This window comes from Anoplophora glabripennis, unplaced genomic scaffold, assembly GCF_000390285.2.
Source record: "Anoplophora glabripennis isolate ALB-LARVAE unplaced genomic scaffold, Agla_2.0 scaffold534, whole genome shotgun sequence".
Lineage (NCBI taxonomy): Eukaryota > Metazoa > Arthropoda > Insecta > Coleoptera > Cerambycidae > Anoplophora > Anoplophora glabripennis.
This window is the reverse complement of record NW_019416610.1, coordinates 118543-142376: the sequence shown is the minus strand read 5'-3', so window position 1 is coordinate 142376 and position 23834 is coordinate 118543. Positions and strand designations below refer to the sequence as shown.

Sequence of the window (23834 nt, the reverse complement as noted above, 5' to 3'; positions counted from 1 at the left end):
ATCGTGTCTAATAGGTTCCATGACTAGGCGGAATTAAAATATCCAATTACAGAATGATATTAACCTGGTTGGAGGTGATTATAATTCCTCAAATTGAAAGAACTAGTTCTGTCACTTGTTAGACTATTATCGAGATCGGCAGCGATTAGAATAAATTCAATAATGCAGTTCGCTAGCTCGTTCGTACGGGGTGTGCCGAAGCTCATGCGCGATGTTGATCATTACATTCTTTATGAATTTATTTTAGTAATTTTTTCCATTCAGGACGACTTATTATCATTTTTTTTTTTTATATTTCGGCACCTTTTGGAACATTTCGGTTCGATGGGGCATTGTCAGTTCTCCGCACGAACCCGAACAGGACTTCCTGGTGGCAGCGCCGCCCACCGCTTGCATATATACGACTTGCATTTTGTTTACGGTGACTTTTTTCGTTCCCCCGTAACCTTGATTGCGCACATCGACATTTCCTTGTCGCGTCTAACCAGTTCCTGCAGCGGTTTTGAAACGAGTAAAAAAAAATTACAGTTATTATTATAATCTAGAAATAATAGGCGGTGAAAAAAATTAACAGGTATTATTATCTGGAGTTCGATTCGAATCGAGACGAAAATAAATGGGATAGTAGGTCTGTTGGATGCCTTGTTTGTCTGTAAATTATTTCATTTGTCTTGAAGGTTGATGATGAAAAATACATTTTTCATCGACAGCCTACTTTTTTTCTATATTTCTTGTTTTTTATTGCTGCAGCTAGTTTGCTAAAATTGTGCCCATCGAGTCCTTTGGTACTTTTTTAAACCAGAAATCTGTAAGCTGTCATTAGTCCAGCCACTGAAGCATTTTAGCTACCAATTTCTTCGGATGGAATGGATTGACGTGAACTGTAGCTAGGGAATAGCCCAAGAAACAAAAGTTATATAGTGCCGATGTGTGCTTTTACCCTAGGGGTGGATGCCCCTCCTTTTGGAGGGTGGGATTTTTTTTATTAAAAATAACCTCACGATTCGATAGAGGGACGAATTCTAAGCTAAAAATGTTCTATAAGAATTTTTGTACAGTCAATACTTTTTGAGTTATTTGCGCCTAAACATGTTCCTTTTTAGCCCAAAAAATACATGTTCTTGAGACATTTTTACGCGAATATCTCAAAAACATGATCATAAGCAAAAATGAAGGTAATTAAATAGCAGATATTGCCTTTTTAATTTTTGTAGGTGGTATAGAACCCGAGTTATGACTCCCAGAAGTTGAAGTCAATTTTGAAGATAGCTATAATCGAAACGTTCAACGTCCTGTAGCGGAAAAATTAAAGATTTTTCGAGGAAAACTTATATAACACCTAACATCTCAAGCTTTCAATAATATTTCATTTTATTATAAGGGATGGTTTTTAAGGGTTGCAACTTTGTAATGAGTCGTAAGCTTTCTAATGAATAACAAAAGAAATGCAATACATTGTGAATGCACCAAAAGAATATTTTAAACTGTTAAAAACTTTTTTCTATTTTTTTGGCCATGGTAGGATAGTTTTTAAGGATTTTTAAGGGTTGAAAAGTAATTAAATTTTATAAATTATATTAAAAAACATAAAAGGGACTTTATCCAACATATTTGAACATGAATTGAATATTTAAAATACGTAAATCTGCGATTTTCGTATTTATTTCGTACAAGGGTAGTTTTCACCCTTAAATAGAAAAAAGCACACATTTAGACAATATAACTTTTGAAGTGGGGGGGTCAGATGAGTTTGTATGCAATATTTCAGGAAAATCCATGCTATCCGAAAAAATTGGGAGCTTTTACCTTATTTTCGCCTTCAGTGACTGCACTACATGAAAAGTTTCTCAACCGTATTGGTCGAATAAAAAAAAATGGAAGCGGAATATCATTCATAAGCAACGCACGCTAGATATGCACATATTAATACGGTTGCAATAAAAAAAGCGTATCTAAAAATAGCTGCGTAATTTGTATATTCAAATGCATTCTTTTCTAAAATAAGATAATTAAAGTTATGCAAACATCGCTTTGTCGAAGGTTTATTTTGTTTGACTTGTTTACGATTATGCAATTACAACTTTATTTTGTTATTAAATTAGAGGATGCGTTGCTCAACTTTTTAGCATGTTTCACGTTCAACGCATCAGGTATATACTTCGCGTTAAAAAAATATCACGTACTTCGTGCTCAATTATTCTAATTAAAAAGTTTTCAGCGTTGGATTTTTTTCAACGAAGGTTCTATTTTGAAAGTTATGCGAATTCTAAACGTTTTCCTTACTTCTAAGATCCTAACTTGTTACAAAAAATACTAAACACTCAAAAAATATTTTACATAACAGGTTTTAAAGATAATATTATTTTTTAGTATGAACACAAAACGTTATTTACCCAGTCGATGATATTGACTATGTGTTTCAGGGAATCGGTAATCGGTATGCATATTTATCGACATTAAACAGCGTCGTTAAAAATAATCAAAATACGGCATGCGGGTAAAAACTTTTCCTGAAAAACAATGGAAATTTTTATCGCGACCTTCTGCGTATACAGGTATCATGAAAAATAAAGACGAAAATGATAATGCACAACGCGATTAATGAAATTTTTACATTTTTGTTTTATTTAAAGAAATGTTAAATACTGTTTGTTAATCTGGAATTGTTAAAGAAAAACCTTTAACCCGCAAACTCAAGACGCCCATGAATCTTAACAATTGCCAGGTAACAATTGAGAGAAACGTCAAACAACGAGAGAAATGCCACCTACCAGTTCGAAACTTTAATCACTCCGCTGCTATATTTATATTTACAGTTAAAATATTATAAATAAACTTATTCTCAGGGTCATCATCGAAATCAAAATAAAACAAACTGAAAAAAAATGGGTTATTCAAATTCTGTTCGCCGTATTACATCGCGATTTAATTAATAAGCCCCAGCATTGTTTATCAGTTTAATTGGGTGAGAAATTCCAAATATAAATATTCATAACTATCGCTTGTGTTTAGTTATGGTAATGCAAACAAAAGTTTAGTCCGTAATTGGGCACATTAAAGCGTGTTTATATTACTCGCTTTGACATGTAATTTTACACGGAAAAACTGATGTTGCATTTCCAATGCTAGTCTTACATTTGGCCGGTATTTCTTTAAATCAACATTAATTATAATTGATTTCTATCAGTGCCAATCGGATGGAAAATTTATAATTTCTAAATGAAGCTGACGAATCAGAACTAAATGACACAAAAGTCATGCTCAAAAAATTTTCCATCTCAAGATTTCAAATCTAGAATCTTCAAGCTTCAAGATGCTTCTTTTTTTTTCTCGATACCTACGACTATTATTCACGAAGTTAGTCACTAAAAAATATAGTTGTCTGTGAAATTTGCTACAAATGTTTATATGATATAAGGCTTAATCAAGAACATTATCCAGATCCATTATCCAGATCGCGTTATTCCGCATCGTACGATGTTTAGTGTTTTACGCCAGCGCATCGTCTTGATGAAACCGGGACTTTTAAAAACGTACCGCTGGAAATGGGCACCAAGCAGTTACTCCTCGAATGGAAGAACAGGTGCTTAATAGGAAAATTGCTCACACTTTAAATATTATAACCACTCAAGGAGGATTATTTGGTACCTTATCAATTTCCCCACGCAGAGAGGCTCTGCGTTGATGTTTATAGGAAATAATAGATATTTTACACAAGTACTCATCACCAATTAGACATTAGACTAACTTCTGTACGGACGACATGAAGAATTTTCTGATGACTCTCATGAAAATAAGATTATAATATTTTTGCCTGCCTATAGGAAGATCGATTCTTGGTGATGTCAAATGTGACGTTGAATTTGGACCTCTCGGTATGCGCCTAACAAAAAAAAAAAAACATGAATGGGTGTAATGTATGCACGCGGTACACCGAGAATATCGCAGTTAGCGCTGGTATTGTGTCAAGGACGACAATGCAAAACTTGGCTCAATTAAAAGATAATGTGATAAAGCGACCCAGTTAGGAAATAGGCGCACTTATGTATACAAACGTGTAATAATAATTATAAGGCGATTTTAGAGGGGACCACGCAAGGACGGGCGAAATTTCTGAACGTCTCCTTAATTTTGTTATCGTGCGATTCATGCAAATTTCGCGTGCGAAAAGTATATGCAGCCCTACGGAATATGCCTGCTCGGTAGAGGGTAGAAGTAATAAATTCGTTCGACGTTGCTTTATAGAAGATGGATCGTAAATCGTCTAGAATTAGCCAACGTTTTTGTAAATATTTGTAACGACCGTTACTGGAATGGTCTACCTCTCGGTTTACCTTTATTTGGAATATTTTTTTTAACTTAGCATTAGTTCACTATTCTTGCAAATCGCCATATTTCACTTATAGTCCAGAGAACGAAGAGAAAGATATGGTAAAACGAATACTTTCGGATAGACCCGATTTTTATGAAAATTTGGAATTAAGCTTATTTTACCCTGTAGATGAAAAGTTATGTATGCTTGATATGTGCTTCTTATTTTTATGGGTATGGTTATGCAAAAAAATGAATAAATATAAAAATAGATGTTACATAGACTAAAATCATATCTTAATATATAGAATAAATATTGTTTTTAATTGTGGGTTATAATTTACGTTATTTTTATAAAGTTTCAACGCCTAAAAACCACCCTTAATGATAAAAATATAAAATTAATAGTTTCTTTGATCTTAAACTATTTTTATAGCGCATATATTACAGATAGAAATCTTTTTAATAGTAATAATAGTTCATGGTATTATAAATAATTTATTACAATATTTCAACCTTAAAAAACTACCCCTAATAATTATGCAAATAAAAACAATTTTATACATTTAAAGTTGATAAATAGAATTATTAACAGATTAAAGGGAAAACGTGAAGATATTCTATGTATATAATAGATTGCTCCAAAGTTGTGGATAACCAAAATATTGATATGCTCCGAAAATTGAAGCAGTAAGGTACCGTTGGTTTTTTAACGACAACTTCCTTAATTTTAAAGCTATTAAGACGATCCATAAACTATTACCGGAAAATTTCAACAGATACAAGTACTGTAAAATTGAATATTTTTTAAAGCGTTATTTTTGAGATTCTTAAAGGGTTTGAAAAACATAATCTTCGCCATCAACTGCTAACTTCTAGCAGCGACATCTCTGTTAATTTTTATCCTATACAAATAAATATATAACCAAAATATTATGTGAAAAGAATCTAAACTTTTGTACATTGAATATTTTTCGTATCTTTTTTATTTTTAAAATTATTTTCAAAAATATGCATTCTAAACCGCTTAAACTTGTATAATATATTGTTAGCACATAAAAATGTAAATTGTAGAAGGATTACCTTTAATTTTAAATCTCGTGAAGAATTCATCAGTTTTTGTACTGATTTTTTTCTGGAAAAGCGAATTAACAGTTTTATTTTGATCATAACTCTTTTAATTTTCGTACTAATGACTTAAGTCAAGTTTATTTTAAATCTTTAGTAGAAGTTTAGAAATTGTTCTGTGCATATTTCCTGAAAAATATATTTTTTTTAGTTATTTTACGTTAAATACTTCCAATTTAGTTTCTGGGGGACATGAAATTATCTTCAACCAGCCGTATCTCAGCACCTATCGCACCTACATAATTGAAAAATAACTCAATCTTTTTCCTTTTCTATAATCTTCATTTTCTTCGTGATGTTTCCTTTTCATAGAATGTCTATTTTCCGAGTTATTCGAGAAAAACTACTGAAAAACGTTTTTTTTTCAATAAAAAAATGTACATTTTCAATCACCAATAACTCAGAAAATATTGACTTATCGAAAAATGTTCATATGATACTTTTACTTAAAATTGATTGCTTTATCGATTCCTGGGGTTATTTTCAATACTTTATTTTTCACCCTCTAGCGCTCATCGGTATCGACTTACAGCCCAAGTTTCACGTCAATCGGTTCTATCCGAAAGAATTCGGAGGGGAATCCCTTGGTTCCCTGGACTATTATACATATACACAGTTCACTAAAAACATTAAATTAATACATGAAGAGAAACAGCGTCCGTGAAAGTAACAAATAAGTCGACGTACAAATAAAAGCTCAACCCAAACATTTATTTTTAAATTTCTTAAGCACGTGCGTATTTGGGAAACTACAACTTCCTTAAAATCTAAATTCAGCCTGTTAGGAGCCAACTTTGGAATTATTTTCATTGGAAAATTTTTTACAGTCTACTTTAATCCCTATCGGAGTTGGTCCTAGTGTTTTTTAAAATAAAGTCGAGACCCTAACTTACGCTCGGCTTTCGCTGTTCACATCTTTTTCGAGAGCCTGACTGGGACACCCTGTATATTGTTTCGCTCAGGTCCAAGCGTTTTGTTTTGAATTGGACAGTCCCGATATATACGATAAGCTATCAACTTGCTTGTCACTGACCTAGTATCCGCTAATGTACTTAGAAGTGCTGACCCGCAACTTGTCTCGAATCCAGCAGTGTGACTCAAACATGCCTTATCTGGCTATTTTCGGAACAACCTACTCCGTAGCGTACCTTATCGCGTTTGTTTTGTTTTTGGGGGATCGGGTTTTAACGCTTTCCCGATGAGAATATTATCTAGGCGTAAAAATAGTGCGCCGGTATGTTGTTTTTATATTCCAACGGTGGTACTGGAAACATTCCCAAGGGAAATACTAAGTAAAGTTAACTTAAGCCTTAGAGATTTGAAAAACGTTACGCAGTCCATTGAAATCTCGTGAAATCCCATGAAATCTCTTGAAATGTTCAGGAAGAATATTATCCTGTAAGCTTAAAAATTCCTTGACGGCCTTCGATTTCTAATAAACGCCCTGTATATTTGCTGATCCTAACCTAACCTAACCGAAATGCATTCCAATCAGTCTAACCTTGCATCGTCGTGGATTAGATTATAAATAAAACCGCGCGGGGAATCGAACATAATTTTCGTTTACCTTGAGGAGTTCGGCGTTAGAAAACCCGATGGGTTCGTGTCTTTTTTTTTCTCTTTGCATCTAATTCAGTCCCACGATCCCGAAGAACGGTGAATTCGTAAATAAAGGATTAGTCATTGTGTAATTAGAAGCGAATATATCTGTGTTATGAATGTTAAGCGTTCTCAATGGAAAAAAATCCTTATACATTATTTATGTTATTTAAATCGCGTTACGGTGGTTTTGCGTGAGCGTATGGAAACATGTATCTCTTGCAAATTGCTATCGACGTAATTATCATCTCGTATATCAGAGTCTCTGGCGAAAACGTGGCACCTGACGTTAAAAGCGCGGTTTTTCTTTCGTGCGGGTAAAAAATTGTATGTATAAATGTTAATAACACCCTGTGTATTTCTATTCTAGGATGAATGGTTGATTGTTTAGAAATACTTTTTTTATATAAACTTTCAAAATACAGGGTGCCAGTTTTTACGGCGGCGCCATTCGGATCTCGGCTATACGAAGAGATACTACTTGGTCAAATAGGGCAAAACTAAGCTATAGGCATTGACTATAGGATTTTAAAAGGAACTATAACGTTCAAGATATTTTATTACAGGAATTGTTCAAATGGTCATTTTAGATGAAAAATCCGCGGAATGCTATTAAATTAGAGGGTGGAAATTGGAGATAGGGGTGAAAATGCACCCCTTTCGGTTTTTTAATTGTAGCTCGAAAACGAAGCAAAATTTCACTATAGTTCACAGGAAAAATTATTTAGAGAATTGAATTTCCCATCGAAATGGCTGATTTAAAAAATTTAAAAGGAAAATTTTATGCAAAAAATCGTTAATAAACAATTTGAAAAAAGCAAAATAATCGATTTTTTAATTTTTTTGTACTTTTTTGACTCAAAAAATCAATTTTGAATGAAATAATCTTATTTTACTTTTTTTTAAAATTGTTTGTTACCGATTTTTTAAATAAAATTTTTCTTTTAAATTTTTTAAATAAGCCATTTCGATGGGAAATTCAATTGTCCACAAAATTCTTCCTATGAACTATACCGAAATTTTGCTTTGTTTTCGTGCAAGATTTTTTAAAGAAACAGCAAAAGTGCATTTTCATTTTCAACCCTCTAATTTAATAGCACCCCGCGGATTTTTCATTTTTAATGAACCTTCGAACAAGTCATGTGATCAAAAAATCGAATTTTTTGCTTTTCATCCCTATCTGCAATTTCCACCCTCTAATTTAATAGCACTCTGCGTTTTTTTCATCTAAAATGACCCTTTGAACAATTCATGCAATAAAATTGCTTGAATGTCATAGTTCCTTTTAACCCTGTTTTTTTATAGTTGATGACGAAGAGAAAATTAACCCATTTATTTTAGTTTTGATGATAATCTAAATAATTCTAAACAAATAAAAAAAATAAAACAGTAAATGCTATAAAATTAAATCAAATAATTTTCGTTTAAAACGACATTTACATACATTTGAAAACATTTTTTCAAATATTCCCAAGAAACAGCTAGTTAAATATTATTGTTTTATCATTCTTGGCATTTTAAAATAATTTTAATTTTTTTTCGCTAGATTTCTTATAGGTAATTGCTGAAAGGCGGTCAACTATAAAATTTTTGACTTTCAGATCATGAAACTAGAGATTTTAAGCTTCAATTCGATTTTTTTTTATTGCTCAACGACAATTTTTCGCCAAATTAGTCGTTTGAAAGTCCCTTAAAAATTTAAGATATTTTTTTATCGTTTAATTTTTGTGACTAGTAAAACAAACTCGAGTTCCGATAAAAAAAAAACGCCTATCCACCTCCCGCAACCCGCCGAGCTGTTCCACTTGTAATTTCGAAGGTCCTCACCTACAAATCGATTGAGTAATCCCGTCTCGCGTTTACGGTATCACCTTAATTAAATCTCCGCGCGCGAAGTTAAATACGAACCCCTCCCGGTCCCGAAGGAAACGGGCTTCCCGACGGGGGCGAAGTTGCGGCAGGTAAAGGGCAGGCAGCCGCCGCCGTCTTCGCCGCCGCTGCCGCCGCCGCCCCGGCCGGCGGCCACATGATGCGCCGCGCCGATCTGGGTCACTAGGCCATCCCCACCAGGCCCCTCCACGCGCCGCGGCCCCCACGCTCTCCGGATAGTGTGTGCGATGTTGTAAGCGTGTGTGTGTATGACTCCACAACAGCACTAACATAGACCTGGTTCATTCGAAAGTAGGTCACTAGTCCCGACTCACTTTCACTTATTACACGGGCCTCCTAATCATTTTCCATTGTACCCCTGCGCCGGCAGCACGCACCAGCTCGGAAGGGGTTCCTCGATACCGCTCGCGTCGAACCACTGGTCAGTTTTCAGTCCACGAACAGAACCGTTCGGCGTCGGAGGTGTGTCTCGTGCCGTCGTCGTTAGTTAAACAACCGATCGCCGCTAGGCCGCCTGCTATGTACTGTCGCTTTCGTTGCCAACGGTGCGTGTTGAGTGTCTTCAGTGTATGATCCCTTGGATACTACTCGCTCCTATTTGGATTATAACCTCTCTGCGCCTTGGATAACTGTGATGTGCTGTGTTCAAGCCATGACGATGGTTTTTTATTTAGGTTAGGTGATACCCGCTCTCGAAACTCGAACCAAACCCCGCGCTAGTCGTGAGATGTTACTCGACATGGAGAACCATTCCACGTTGTTGTCGCTTAACATGTCCCCCTTCAACCCCAACACGGGCGATTCCCCCGTGGCCAACCAGGCCTCCAGCCCCCTGCCGCCCCAGTACGGCTCGCCCCCCATATCCACCCCCTACAGCAGCTGCCAGCAGACCATGGGCATGTCCCATCATCATCACCAGCCCCCGATGATGATGCCTCAGTCCATGGGTAACCTAGACACGTCCTATCTATTTTCTTCAGGGGCCGGCGCCATCTCCGGCATCGACATGGGCGGCAGTTACCAGATCACGGGGCCGCCCGCCGCACCGGGGGACATCCCCGACACCAAGGACGGGATCGAGGAGCTCTGCCCCGTCTGCGGGGACAAGGTGTCGGGGTACCACTACGGGTTGCTCACCTGCGAGTCCTGCAAGGGCTTCTTCAAGAGGACCGTGCAGAACAAGAAGGTGTACACGTGCGTGGCGGAGAGGAGTTGTCACATCGACAAGACGCAGAGGAAGAGGTGTCCCTTCTGCCGGTTTCAGAAGTGCCTGGAGGTCGGGATGAAGCTTGAAGGTGAGTCCCATTTTTTTATTTTTTTTTTTTGTTTCTTTTCCGTTAGAGTACGTAGAATAGTGAAACAGACGAGCTTGTCTATAAGGAAGTAGATAAACGGCAGGATATAATTTGTTTACGGTTCCTACGGCGATTGGGAGGAAATCGCGTTTTCACCCGATTGCTGAAATAAAATAGGCGAATCGACAGATAAACTACGTCTGTCAGATTAATTTTACATGCAAGTAACATAAAAAACAATAGTAATGAGACGCGACAGATCAAAAGATGCTTTTGTAAGGACGACTGCCTAAAAGGGTCGGGAAAAATATGAAAAAAAATAAAATTTCAGTTGAACAAACGACCACATTGTTATTTAAGATCTTTCAATTAATGAAATTTGCACTATTAAACATTACAAATGATATATTTATAATATATACTACTATACAAGCAGAAGAAAACCGTAGTAATTGCCATTAACTTATGTTTTACTTTTAAAATGTTACAAGGATCTCTGTAGGGGTTTTTGCAGCTATGGAAAATAGCATACCATTGTTGTATGCTGTCATTGTACTAAATAGACTTTTATTTTAGTTTTTTCATGCATAATCTTAAACAGAATGTGGGAAATATGTTTTAGAGATCTCGGCTAATTGTAAGTAAAGCCAGAATTGGTGCTGGAATTATTTTGAAATTTAATTAAGTAAATGTCGCTAATGTCAATTATCCCGTTTAAACTATAACAGAAAATCACTAGAGACGAGTGCAGCCACATCATAAACAGTAGAAGCTTTTACTAAACCAAAGGTACTTTTATCATTAGCTTCGAATATATACGCTAATAGTCACGCCATTTTTAATTAAATAATATTTCCGAAATTGTAAGTAGGTACAAAGTAACAGTTACTGGTGCAGTGACAATTATGATTGCACTTGTTGTACATAGGTAACAATGTTCTTGAAAATAAAAAAAATGTGTACGGACTAAATTAATTACATTAACCTCTATACCTATAGCGTCAAAATGGTCGGTTGTTTTTGCATACAATTTTTAGGAGCGTATATAATGCAGATTCTAATTTCTGTATCTCTACGAATACCTTTTATGTAAATAAAAGAACATGTTAAAACCAGTATTATTTAACAGTACGTGTGGTGTCAAATTTAAGCCTTTAAACAAAATCAAAACAATAATAACGAACATTTGTCGATTCCCCCAAAAAATCTACAATTTCATTGCACCATCATTAGGTCTTAGAAAACCCACCATAATTACCAATTTAGCCGACTAGACTTAATAACCATAATAATGTATTTAAACACGAAATAATGACCAAGAAAAATAGAATGCCACATAATTGCAGGCTTTGCTACGACAAATGCACCTTTTTGTCAGCGAAAAACAATTCTTATGTGACAAGAAGTCGCCCCAATGAAAACTATTGACGAACCGCCGTTCTTCGCTTATCCTAATCGCGCTGTTAATCCGATCGATAATTCTTGTCCGACCGACACCTGCTATGCTGACCTACTTCTGCCGCGGATCTATCCCGAAAAGTGATGTGTGCGCTAGGTTTTTCGCTATCTAACTCCGATTTATTCATAAATGGGCGACAGATTTATTTCAGATAATGAAATCGACGGGTGTCATAAGTCACAGATTGACCCACTTATGTACAAGTACACATCTTCGGTGTACGATGCTGATTTTGTGATATATTTTGTTGTCGCTTGTCTCCAACACACTTATTATACATAGAACAGGGTAATCTGAAAAAATTACACTCAGTTATGTATACAACAGCAGCATATAACAACAGCAATGTAGAGAGAATGACACTATCGCTGTTTCTGTTGGCGTTTTGCTGTGCTTAAGTCAGTGCGTCAGTGCGCAGTCTCAGTAGTAGTTGTGGTGATGGCCGTCGTAAGCCCCGCCCATCTGCCGTGGCGAGGTAAATTTGAATTTCAGCCTTGACTGAGTTTCGATGTTGTAAACAGGTCGCCGTTGTTTTACCCGAAAATTTTATAAATCCTCGCACGTCTACTGTCGTAAATCCTAACCTCCAAGCGCAATTTCAAGGTCAAGGAAGTAAACTCGTCCTTTTCACGCATAAACCAAACGAATAGTTAATAAGGCGGTGCCCTATTTCTCACAGCCGACGTCGCAGCTGTAAGCAAACGCCGACCTTGAATTAAGAATTGGTGGAAATTCTCGAGTTTTTTGAATACTAACAAGTGTAAGGAAAGTTTTGGAATTAAATTCCCCATAAAATAAAGTAATAATTTTTTATCAAGTCCGCCAAAGGGAACTTGCGTTAAATCACCATATTTTTGGTTCCCTTACATGCCCCTGCTCTGTGTCGGTTCTTAATCGGAACACCCTGTATTTGTTTTTTATAACGCTCGTGCAACTTTGTTCATGAAAAGCAAAAACTGCAAATTGGATGGCAGATGGCGGACAGGGGAAAAAATTGCGCAATAGCCGTCTCTCGCCGAGGATGTTCTCGGCAATTTGAGCAGCCTCGATAATCCCAGGCTTTCGCAAGATTTTTAAAGGCTCCTATTGCTGAAATCGCAACAGAGCAAACCACTCCACGTTAGTACCGAACAACACATGGTCGCTTGCACAACCGCGCCATCCGAGAATCGTCGGGTTTCTATAATAATCGTAATGAATATGTCGAGTTGTTTAATATAAACGGCGCGGTGGTATTTTCAGTCGTGATTCGATTCCATCCGTTCTAGTCGAGAGTTATGGGTGGTGTTGGTACATAACCATTCCCATTTTTGCGCCGCCACGTAATTGTCTGCTCACGAACTCAGGCGAAATTATAATCCGCCGCCCCCTCCACCACTCCGCGCCTGCTCCTTGAGGGTAGGAGTCTTCTTGCACCATTCCTTCCCGAAGGGAAAAACCTTACTTTTAAATCAACCAGCATTTTGTACATATTAGTACTGGGGTGCCTCAAGGGTCAGTTGTTGGGCCTATATAATAAGTATTAGGTATAAATGACCTGAAACCTGGCCTGAAATAGGCGTGGAGCTTTAAAAAGTAAAGTAGAACATTATAATCGTGAAGTATTTTATAAAGAGATGTCGGAGAAAATATATTCGTATCAAACCAGAAGACTGAACATTTATAAACAATCCAGGTCTATCTGCCAATGAGGTCGCGTGTTTCCGCCACACCTGGTCGTTGTTTTTATTTCGGACGCTTGGCCCTACTTTCAGCTTCTGCCAAGACTAAATACTACCCGACGAACTGACCGGAATACGCTTCGTACCCGTTTGGCTCTGTTTTCATTCATATTCCAGCAGAAATAAACGCACAATCGAAGTCGGGTTGAGAAGATTGCCAATAACTAGTTGCCCTGGCGACTAGGCGGCTTCCGTTGAATCCTCAGAAGGCCAGGTTTGTTTGAAATATACGAGAGATAAAAAAATATAGAGCACAAAACTTAAAATAAATTGGTAAGATATAAATGGAATAATTCTAGATGAAAATTTAATGAATATAACAGGGAATATTTTGTGGAAACAAATCTATTTCCCTTTGCGATTTTCGATGTATCGAATCGAGCAGATAACCTTAATTTCTGTGTTTATTCAAATCGAGCGATTTCTAACGAAACGTGTGTATTCGTTGGGCAACGACATAGTATTTGACTAAGAATTTATGTAGGCTTACAATTGTTCAAAAGTAAACTGTATATGTGTGTACCAATACTTACCCAACAGCGTTTGAGTAATTTAGAAAACGGTCGGCTGTTTTCGATTTGTATTAATGATTTAGCAGCGTTGTGTCGGTGTAGGATATTACCGAAATTGTGTTGCTCGCAAACGCGCCGATTCAGACGTTTAGAATAAAATCGAAATTACCTGGTTTACTAGCATTTCACAATGTATTTGCCATCGTCGGTTATTTCATTTGGGACCTGGGAAAAGTGGTTTCAGCGTAGACATTTTATATTGAAAATAATTACAGGGACTTTTAATTAAATCACTTGCTCTGGCTTAAGTTTTTTTTAACGAGATGTGATTTTGCCAAAATTTATGGGCAATAATACAGAATTCGAACGCGAAAGCAGTGATGTCGATCATCAGATTTATCCACGTGTTTTTTTTTTTATATAAGGCGTGTTCGTGTACCCATTTACATCTTATTCATGGTCTGATTGTGGCGCTGCCTTATTATGTCATTAATGGCAAAGATTGACGTAATAAAAATATGAAATATTCATAATATTCAAAATGAGCGCGAGCCGCGAGAGAATTTAGAAATTCGTGCGCCACGTCATCGGTGGGTACATGTAGATCTACATAAATCGACTTCCTGATCAAATACATTGACAGATGCATATCCCCTGATCCAAAAACCGAGATAGGGTTACGAGATTGCCACTTGCTTATGTAAAAAGGCCGTAACTTTATGTTCCCTGAATACGTATTTGAAATGAAGCCAAGAGGAGTGTTCGGTTTAAGTGATCTACTTAACCTGGATCATCTAAGATCAGCTAAATGAGAAACTTCTACCAGTTTTAATTTAAAAAATATTGGTCTAGCCTCGCGTTTTTATGCTTGTTGGAGTTCAATATTTCACATGTTTAAATGGAAGAGTTTTCACCGGATTTGGATGAATATTTCACTACACCAGGTTAACGCAATTCCAATAAATTCATTCGACTGTCCTTCATTGCTAAGAATTGGACATAATTGCAAATCTTTTAATTTAAATAATGCTCAAGGGTGTGGTAAAGCGCTGGAAAATAACCAAATTTTACACTGACACAGTTATTATGCATTCCAGAACTTCTTTTATATTTTTTTCCTCACTTTATCCCCTTTATTGTTTTTGCTAGTACACCTTTAATCAAACAGTGCACTAATATTAATAAATTAGAGAACAATCGGGCAAGGCAATTCGTATAACAGGTCTCAGTCAGCTCATGTGTAAAAATAGAGACGGTTTTCCTTTTCAGTAAACAAACACGAATAATTTATACACTACTCGTACTTTTACAAGTTCAAAGTTACGAGAAAATAAAAATTAAGAACATTAAACAATAATTGGACTAGATAGTAGCCAATTAGGCCTCCAGATTTGGTACCTCTAGATCTTAAAGTAGAAGGTACTATTTAATTTAATAATTCTTCGTGTTCGTGTTATAAGGGTCGCCTGTTTATTGGCTCGATAGCGGGAAACTCGCGGTAGCTGTCACAACAATGCCATAATTGGGTATAGTGGTCACATGACCGAGTTGTTTTTGAATATCGTTGCAGCGGCAATTTACTTAGTAATATATGCTCGATAAATTTAACTGGTGAATGTAATGAAAACAAGATAACGAACCGAAGTATTTATAGCCTGCGACTGTCAAATGGGTACAACCGTTTGTTTGGCCACATTTTATAAAACTCACGCGAAACAACTTTGCATTTCATTCGTTGCTTCCGATTCTTTGGCACTGTCTATGGTCACTATTTTCGAGTGTTTATGGTTTCAATTAAAATTAAAATTAACATTAATTTACGTCGATTTGGAAACAACACAAATATAATGTACGTATTGAGGTTAAGGCTGGTAGATGATTTCTTTTTAACCGATCCAAGTGACTCTAGAGTATGTAGATCACTTAATACGGACGCTTTAACAGCCTGCCAACTGCTAAACTTCAACTTTAGCTCATAGGCTATTGAATAATTATAGGATTTTAAAAGGAATTATGACGTTCAAGGTATTTTATTACATGAATCGTTTAAATGGTCATAACAGATGAAAAAAACCGCGGAATGCTATTAAATTAGAGGGTGGAAATTGGAGATAGGGGTGAAAATGCACCCCTTTCAGTTTTTTAATTGTAGCTCCAAAACGAAGCAAAATTTCGGTATAATTCATAGGAAACAATTTGTAGAGAATTGAATTTCCCATCAAAATGGCTGATTTAAAAAATATAAAACGAAAATTTTATGCAAAAGATCGTTAATAAACAATTTTAAAAAAAGCAAAAAATTCGATTTTCTGATTTTTTTTACTTTTTTGCCTCTAGTTTTTTTTTTGAGCAAAGATAGGGATAGGCACTGCTTCATAGAAAAAACAGTAGATAAAATTTTCTTCAAAACGAGGTTGTAAAGTATTTTTGGATGAAAATTGACTGATTTATGGCCGCTCAAACTTAGCCAATTTTTCGATTTTCGTCGCCCTTATACGTTTTAATTCTCATTTTTTGCAAAAAAAGGAAGGAAATAAGACGTTCTTGTTTAAAAGGTCATTAAAAATGAAAAAACCGCGCGGTGCTATTAAATTAGAGGGTTGAAATTGAAGATAGAGGTGAAAAGTTTTTTATATATAGCACGAAAACGAAGTAAAATATCGGTAGAGTTCATAGGAAAAATTTTGTGGAGAATTGAATTTCTCATCTAAATGGCTTATTTAAAAAATGTAAAAGGAACATTTTATGCAAAAAATCGCTAATAAACAATTTTAAAACTTGAGAATTTAAGTACAATAAAGGTTATTAATAATGTATACCTATACAGTGTGTCCACGGATGGAGTTGACTAGAAGAGAAACTCTTTTGTTTTTTACTGTATCGAAAAATGTCACTTTTTATAAAAAGTTCTGCCCTTCGAAATAATGAGACTGTCACACAAACATCTTAGATTAGGTATACAGGGTGCTCATAAATTAAAAAAACATGAAAATACTCAAGAGAGAAGTACCATTATTTTACACAATATTTTTATAAAACAAATCTGTTTAGCCTCAAATAATGTCCTAATACAAATTTTAAAATAAAAATTTCTATTCTAACTTTTACTCTATATGTAGCTAATTCTCACCTCAAAAATTGATATTTCGAGCAGTGTCTAAATAGTTTGTTTTCTGAAATATTTGCCGTCCGGGTGTACAAATTTGGAAATTCCTGTCCACGCTCTGATTATTCCCACCCGATTTTATCGGCGCGGTTTATTTCTTCCAGACACAATAAAAATCCGTGCCCATCTATCATTTCTCGCCGAGCAGGTATTTAATAAAGTGCAATGCGATATTGTAATATGTCCCATTGTGAGTAAATAAACAAACCTGTATCTCATTTGCACCAGCAGCTAAGTATTTCGAAATCAATTCTGTTATATATTACGGAAAGTAGCTCGTTTAGGTACGTTGCGATTTCCTAAAGCAGCGAAACGGTGGCGACATTTTTGATGATTTTCGCGTCTGACAACTTCAGAACTTGTTTTTTTTTAAAAAATCTCCTTAGCGCGGCGCTTAACTGCAGTGGCCACCATGAGCGCCCGATTTAAGGCCTATTGATTATTTTACTTTGTTCATCGCGAGAGTATTATTTTGTTCCTGCTGGGATGAGGAATGAAAACTTTTTTGTCTCTGGGCGTGTCGCGGTTTTGATGCGGAAAATTCCCGGATTTTCTTCTAGGAATGGGCCCACCTTCGTTCGGGGAACTGTCCGGATCCGGTATGCGACGAAAGAATCTGGTAAAGTACACAGAAAGTGAAAGGGACTCGGATTTTAGGTTTCGCGACTCGAACGACGACAAGCATCTGTTTTATTCAGAAGAACTTATCGATTTACTACTTTTGATTATTTAATCGATAGCCCGGCCTGAAAATGTGACGAAGTCGGATTTATTCAATCGAATACCTTTAATTAAAAAATGTCGGTATTTTCCTCCAGCTATCTGTGAGCGTCATGATTTAAAAGAAGTTACAAACAATGTCATGTAATCATGTAATTTTGTAACACTACGCATAGGGCAATGGTCAGTCAAGTCATGCGGGCAACACTGCGTCGCTTTTCTTCTACGATTCGTTAGTTTCGATGATTCATATACACTATTTCCCCAGTAACTGTGAAATTTAAATATCCATGTTGATTGTCGAGCTATATTTAAACAAACATTCATTAAAAATGCCTTTAATAGCAGAAATTATACTTTTTGATTTATATCAGCTGCTAACATGGAAGTAAACAACACTTTCGTCAACTTGTAGATGGAAATTCCTTTGTAAAATGTTGTTTTTGTTTATAGAATTCCGCCCAATTGTTTATCTACGTTTATCTATAGCTGGAGGGAAAAGTAACATGGCTTTGATTAATAATTGAAAATAATCTTGTTGTTTGAGAAGGCGAAGGAAAAAAGTTAATTAACGCCACTTAATTAATGTTAACGGCGTGCTTTTTCAAGGAACTGTGATTAATGCGATTAAATTAACGATACCGTTGATTAAATCAATGCAACTGTTCGGAATAAGACGGCCGATATGTCGTTCTATATCCTTCATGCATCGTACAAGCATTTCAACTTTCCTGTTTACCTTGAAAGAACGTAAAGCCGATGTAAAATACCCAGACGTATCCAACGTTTCTGCTCATTTTTCAAGACTTATTTCCTCTTCGCCATCAGATAAATGCGCCGGCTAGCAATGATAGTCTCCCTACGAGGTTAAGGCAGTTTTGGCTCAGAATCTTCAAAGAATCGCAAACGTAGATACGCCCAATTCGAAAACCACTTACCTAAATGGTTTTTTTGTTATAATAACGGAATTTCCCATATTCACTTCCGTTTTTGTTGTTAGTTATCGTGTCTTTTGATCGTATTTTTATGTGAATTTAACGAAATACAAACCTGAAAATACATTTCAAAGAGTCAAGCTTATTTTCGTTTTTCAATGGTCAAATCTACGTTGAAGAAATCAACAAACTTATAGATGCGCCAGATGATACTTTTCGTGGATGAAGCCGCGTTTTTTTTACTCAAGTTTTTTAGTAAAGAATAAAAAAGTGATATTTTACTGGTTCTACATAAATTTACGTCCCCAGAAAACAACAACCAGTTTTTAAAAACACCTACAAAACCGCAACTGTTGTAGTAAATTTTGGTGGATTTTCCTCCGCTTTGGAATACAAATATTCATCGATTTTGACAGTTAGCGGTAGCGATCATCTTTTTTTTTTTTTCTAATTCACCTAATCTAACGGTTGTTTTTACGCACGGCAATGGCACCTCGACCCGACTATTTCAGAACAGTAGGCGGTTTCTTTGTCTGCAAACTATACGTGTTCTATTTCACCTTAAGGAGCAGTACAAATTCCACCCACGTTACAGTTATGGCCTATTATAACACCCCCACGGTTCACGCGGTTCCGATTGTTTATTGGGGTGGTTTGACCCGCTTTCTTTTCCGTCTGGACTCTTAGATCACAAATATAAGAATTTTCACCGACTGAGGCAAGAATAGAATTTTTTTTTGGAAGTGTTTTTACTTCCTGTTCTGGGCACTTAATTAACACCAAATCAGTTCTGATTTCGAGGAAAAAAAATATATATGTAGTAGCCTCGACGCGTGGGCTGCTGTCTTTCTTAATGAATCAGTAAACCCGGCCCACGCACTTGGATATATACTATTAAATGAATTAAATTACAGCAGGATATTTTACATTATGTATTACTAAAAACTTTACGTTCGCCTTTGGAAACAATTCGATGCTGTGATCGCGATAGATAAATGTTCAACGAAACCGGAATTTGGCACGGCCTTAGTTCGTTCGCGTAATCGTTTCTCAGCTACCAGCTTTGTCATTAGTCCAGGAAAATTGTTTAAAACTAGCAAATTTGCACACTTGTGTGAATCACCTTATAGACAAAATCTCCGATAAAGTATACGGGAAAAGAGTAGGTATAGTAGTAAAATTCCTCGCAAAGAACTTATTTTTCGAAACAGGACAAATGTTCACTTTATTTAAATTATCTGACTGACTGTTCTACCTTATAGTATCGCAATGTACGTTGATGTTTTTTTTTCGGTTGAAAAACAACATAATCACACGTTAAACAATTTTTCTGTCGGCTAATAGCGCATTGTTCGTTACGGAGGAAATAAAAAATCGCATGACACTGTCGCACATCCGGTTTTCAAATTATTTTTATAAGTCATGAATACGCTGGATTATACAAACAATAAGTAAAATTACCGGCTGTCGTCATGTTGGAGAAATTTCAAATTTAATGGGCAGAAAAATCCCTGCCCTGTAGGAATGTTTGAAAATTTGGTCTTTCTTCATTACCACCTTGATTAGAACGCCTCAAATTTCAGTAAAAGTGATAAAACGGAAAGTATATACTGGAGATTTCATTACAAGCAAAAATACTGTGTAAAATTTAGTAAATTTTATGAATTTGACTTTGAAAAGTGGAAAATTAAATCTTTATCTCTTATAAAAATAATACCTCATTTTTTGAAACGATATAAATATTTAAAAATTAATACCACTACTGTCCAAAAAATCTTCTGTGCTTAGGATGTACATAAATATGGTAAAATAACTCTGTAAATACTTACATTAGGACACTCTGTATGTACTGTAAAATCGGGTCAAATCTGAACACCCTGTATGATTTACATGTCTATAGAAGATAAAAAGTGACAAGTTTTGGTTTATCTGAAGTATCTTGAAATCTATAATGTCTAAATTTGAAAATATGTTTGCAAAACTATCCTCGTTTTATCTACACCTACAGGATGTCTAAAATTGTTGGTACATCTCAAAATAAGATAAATATAGGTCGTAGGACGCTTTATTATCCAGGCACAATGTTGAAATTAAAAAAAAATTACGTAACTAGTTCTGGACATATTCCACATTGTTACAAATAACCACAGAATTTCTATTTCATTGAGTTTTTTGAAAATTTGATGGAAGTAAGGAAAATGTATTGGATTTCAGATGGTGTTTCCAAGAATAAAGTAAAACTTTATTCGAAAACCAGGCTAGTCTTGAATAAATTATTTTTTAAATTTAAAATAAGCCTTACAGTTGAATGAATCGATAATAATTCCAAAACTAAGCGTTGCACAAAAACAATTTTTGAGAATTTATTGTTAGAAATTAAATTTTAAATATAATGTAATTAGGAAACGTAAAAAAATACCATTGGCGTGGGAACTTTAAATTTTCTAAGCAGTAATAACCTCCTAAAATGAAACATCGATTTTCTTAGAAACACCAGTCGAAATTAAATGCACGTATCTAATTTTCAAAATATCCAGTGGCGTCAAAATTGTAGGATTCTTAATGATGGCAGTACCTCCGCTACTGGTTGACAGATTTGTTTATAAATTTTTGCTCATTGTTGATGGATTATCCCAAATTTCATCAATTTATATTAAATATTTCAAGACTGTGATGAAATATTTTATATTTCCAACAGCCTCGCCAACAGCATAATCTCGAGAACGACTTTTTTTCTTATTTTGAGGGGATGTAATTCGGAACACCTTGTATATAACAACCTAAATAGAGTATAGAATCTGATGTTGACTGACGTTTGAAATTCGGGCATAGCGTATTATAAATTTCCTACGAGAACTGGTACGACGAGCGATTGACAGCGAGGGACCGATGAACCTGCGCTTGTACCAGGTACTTTCTAACCGTGAAGAATGCCGCATCTGGTTTGGGAATAACGGTACCCAAGGGAAAGGGCCTTTGGTGCCCGTGCAAGATCTAACGGTACCTCCGAATACCGTACTCATGGATAGGCATCGCAACTTGGTTGTTTACCCTCGCGTTCAAATCATCCACGCTGCCTAACGAATTCCAAACAAATTTTGCAATGCGCCAAAACATTTATCTAACGCAGAACAAACAAACAACGATTAATGTCAATATTGTTCCTAACCCAAAACTTAAACATAAGTTTAATGTAAATACTACGTTTTGTTTTCAAACACAGTCCGCGGAATTGCGCAACACCGGCGACGGGTGTTTTCTTTTTCCGCAGCATTTCGGCGAAAATATTTAATTTGAGAGATTCGGTACGTGAGCCCTAGGCAAACACCTGACATTTCGTAGACGGATACTACTCGGTGTATGCGAACATAGATAAAAAAAATAAAATATCGACGCCTGAAGAGGAAAGAAAACAAAAGACGTATTTAAGTGATTCTAACAACAAACACAAACGCGTCGAAAGCGAAAACGGAACACTGCGCGTGGTGATTTCATTGATAATTACCGATTCACGGTTGAAGGAGTTGAAATTTAGTTTAAAACTCGTTGCACAACTACTTGACAAATGACCTACTTACGGTAGTTTGCAATTACCACATCGGCCTTTTTCATTTTTTTTTCTGCTCGCCGCACGCCGGGTTGTTCCGTCTATGATGTTGGGGCGATTGTCGCACATTTTGCCACCCGTATCTCGAGCCCCCGTTTAATAAAACATCCTTTAATAGGACCAAATTGAAGGGAGACTGTCGATTATTATCGATTTAGACAATAATGTAAAAATTTACTGTGAAAGAAAAACAAAAGGTTTTATTTGTAAATTCAGAAATTTTTGGCTCGATATTTATAGTCTTTACGATCTCAATTGAAGAACCAAGGGGTTGGCAGTATGTACCACATTCGGTCACTGACGCAACAACGTGACATCGAAATATTTGAAAAACTTGTTCCCGTATTTATTTAGCCGTACAGATCTAGTCGCCCAGTTGAAGAATGAGCGAGCATACGCGGCACAAACACTGGGCACTGGGCGACGTGGCCATAAATTCAGTTGTCGACAAATGGCCTAGCAGTGCAGTGCATCAATGCGGCATTTGGTAGTTTTAATTTATTATAGGCACCTTCTATCAATCATTCATATTACAATTGCGAAAGGGAGAAATAAGAGGGATATTTTGTTTCCTAATATTATCACAACATGGCATTTTGGAGACCTTTTGAAACGGAACAAAACGAAATTTACCATCAATGTAATATGAGGACATAAATAATTAAAATATGTTGTTGGTCAAATGAACATACAGTCCAATTAAATAAGCCTTTAAATCGAAATTTTGGTCAACTTGCCTGAATTTTTGATATGAATTAGTTTGAGGAATGTTATAAGTTATAACAATAAGTGACAGTAATTTTTTGTTCAACCCCCGGCCAAGGGTGAAAAAAGATAAAACAAAGGGGTTTTTCAAGATAACTCAAAACGGGTAAGGGCTAGAAAAAAAAGTTTCTTATAAAAGTTGTAAAGCATACAATTCTACATTAAAATGGCATCTTGACTTTTTCGTGTACAATTAAAATTAACAGAGTTAGAGAGGCTAGAAGTCAAGGGAAGATATCAGAAATTTAAAAAAATCATAAGCAGAAAAATGAATGAATTTTGTATTTTTTATTTTCAATCTACTCTAAAAAATGTAATTTTTCTTTTCAGAGAAATAGATATATTTTTGAACTTTTAATAAGAAAGTTATAACAATTTCAAGTTTGTTGTTGACCCCCATAAACAGAGATTTTAACGAAAACCTCGAAACTGGTCAATTTAATTTTGTCAATTTGTTTACATAAATCATATTTTTAATTCTTCTTGACTAAATATGATTTTTTTATAAATAAAAAATATAGTTTTTCTGAAATAAAAAATAAGGGTAGCAACCCCCAAATCACTTGCGAAATATTTGTTTTTTATCATAAGTAATTTCCATTTTGTTTCATTTCAAAATATTGATTAGAACCCCAGAAATTTTGAATAAACTGTTTTGGGGGGCGAATTTTGAGGGTGTACGTCACCCCGTAAACATATTTTACCCCCGATAAAAAAAATACGTCT

At 35.6% G+C, this 23834-nt stretch overlaps 1 protein-coding gene across 1 annotated transcript in view; it reads left to right on the top strand.

The window, feature by feature from the left end:
* Nucleotides 1-9378: 9378 nt before the first annotated feature.
* LOC108913321 (nuclear hormone receptor FTZ-F1) overlaps nt 9379-23834 on the top strand; it is a 50602-nt gene continuing 36146 nt past the window's right edge. Inside the window, exon 1 of the mRNA XM_018718854.2 lies at nt 9379-10223. Coding sequence (XP_018574370.1) covers nt 9656-10223 — 568 coding nt within the window. The 5' untranslated portion in view covers nt 9379-9655. The remainder of the gene's footprint in view (nt 10224-23834) is intronic.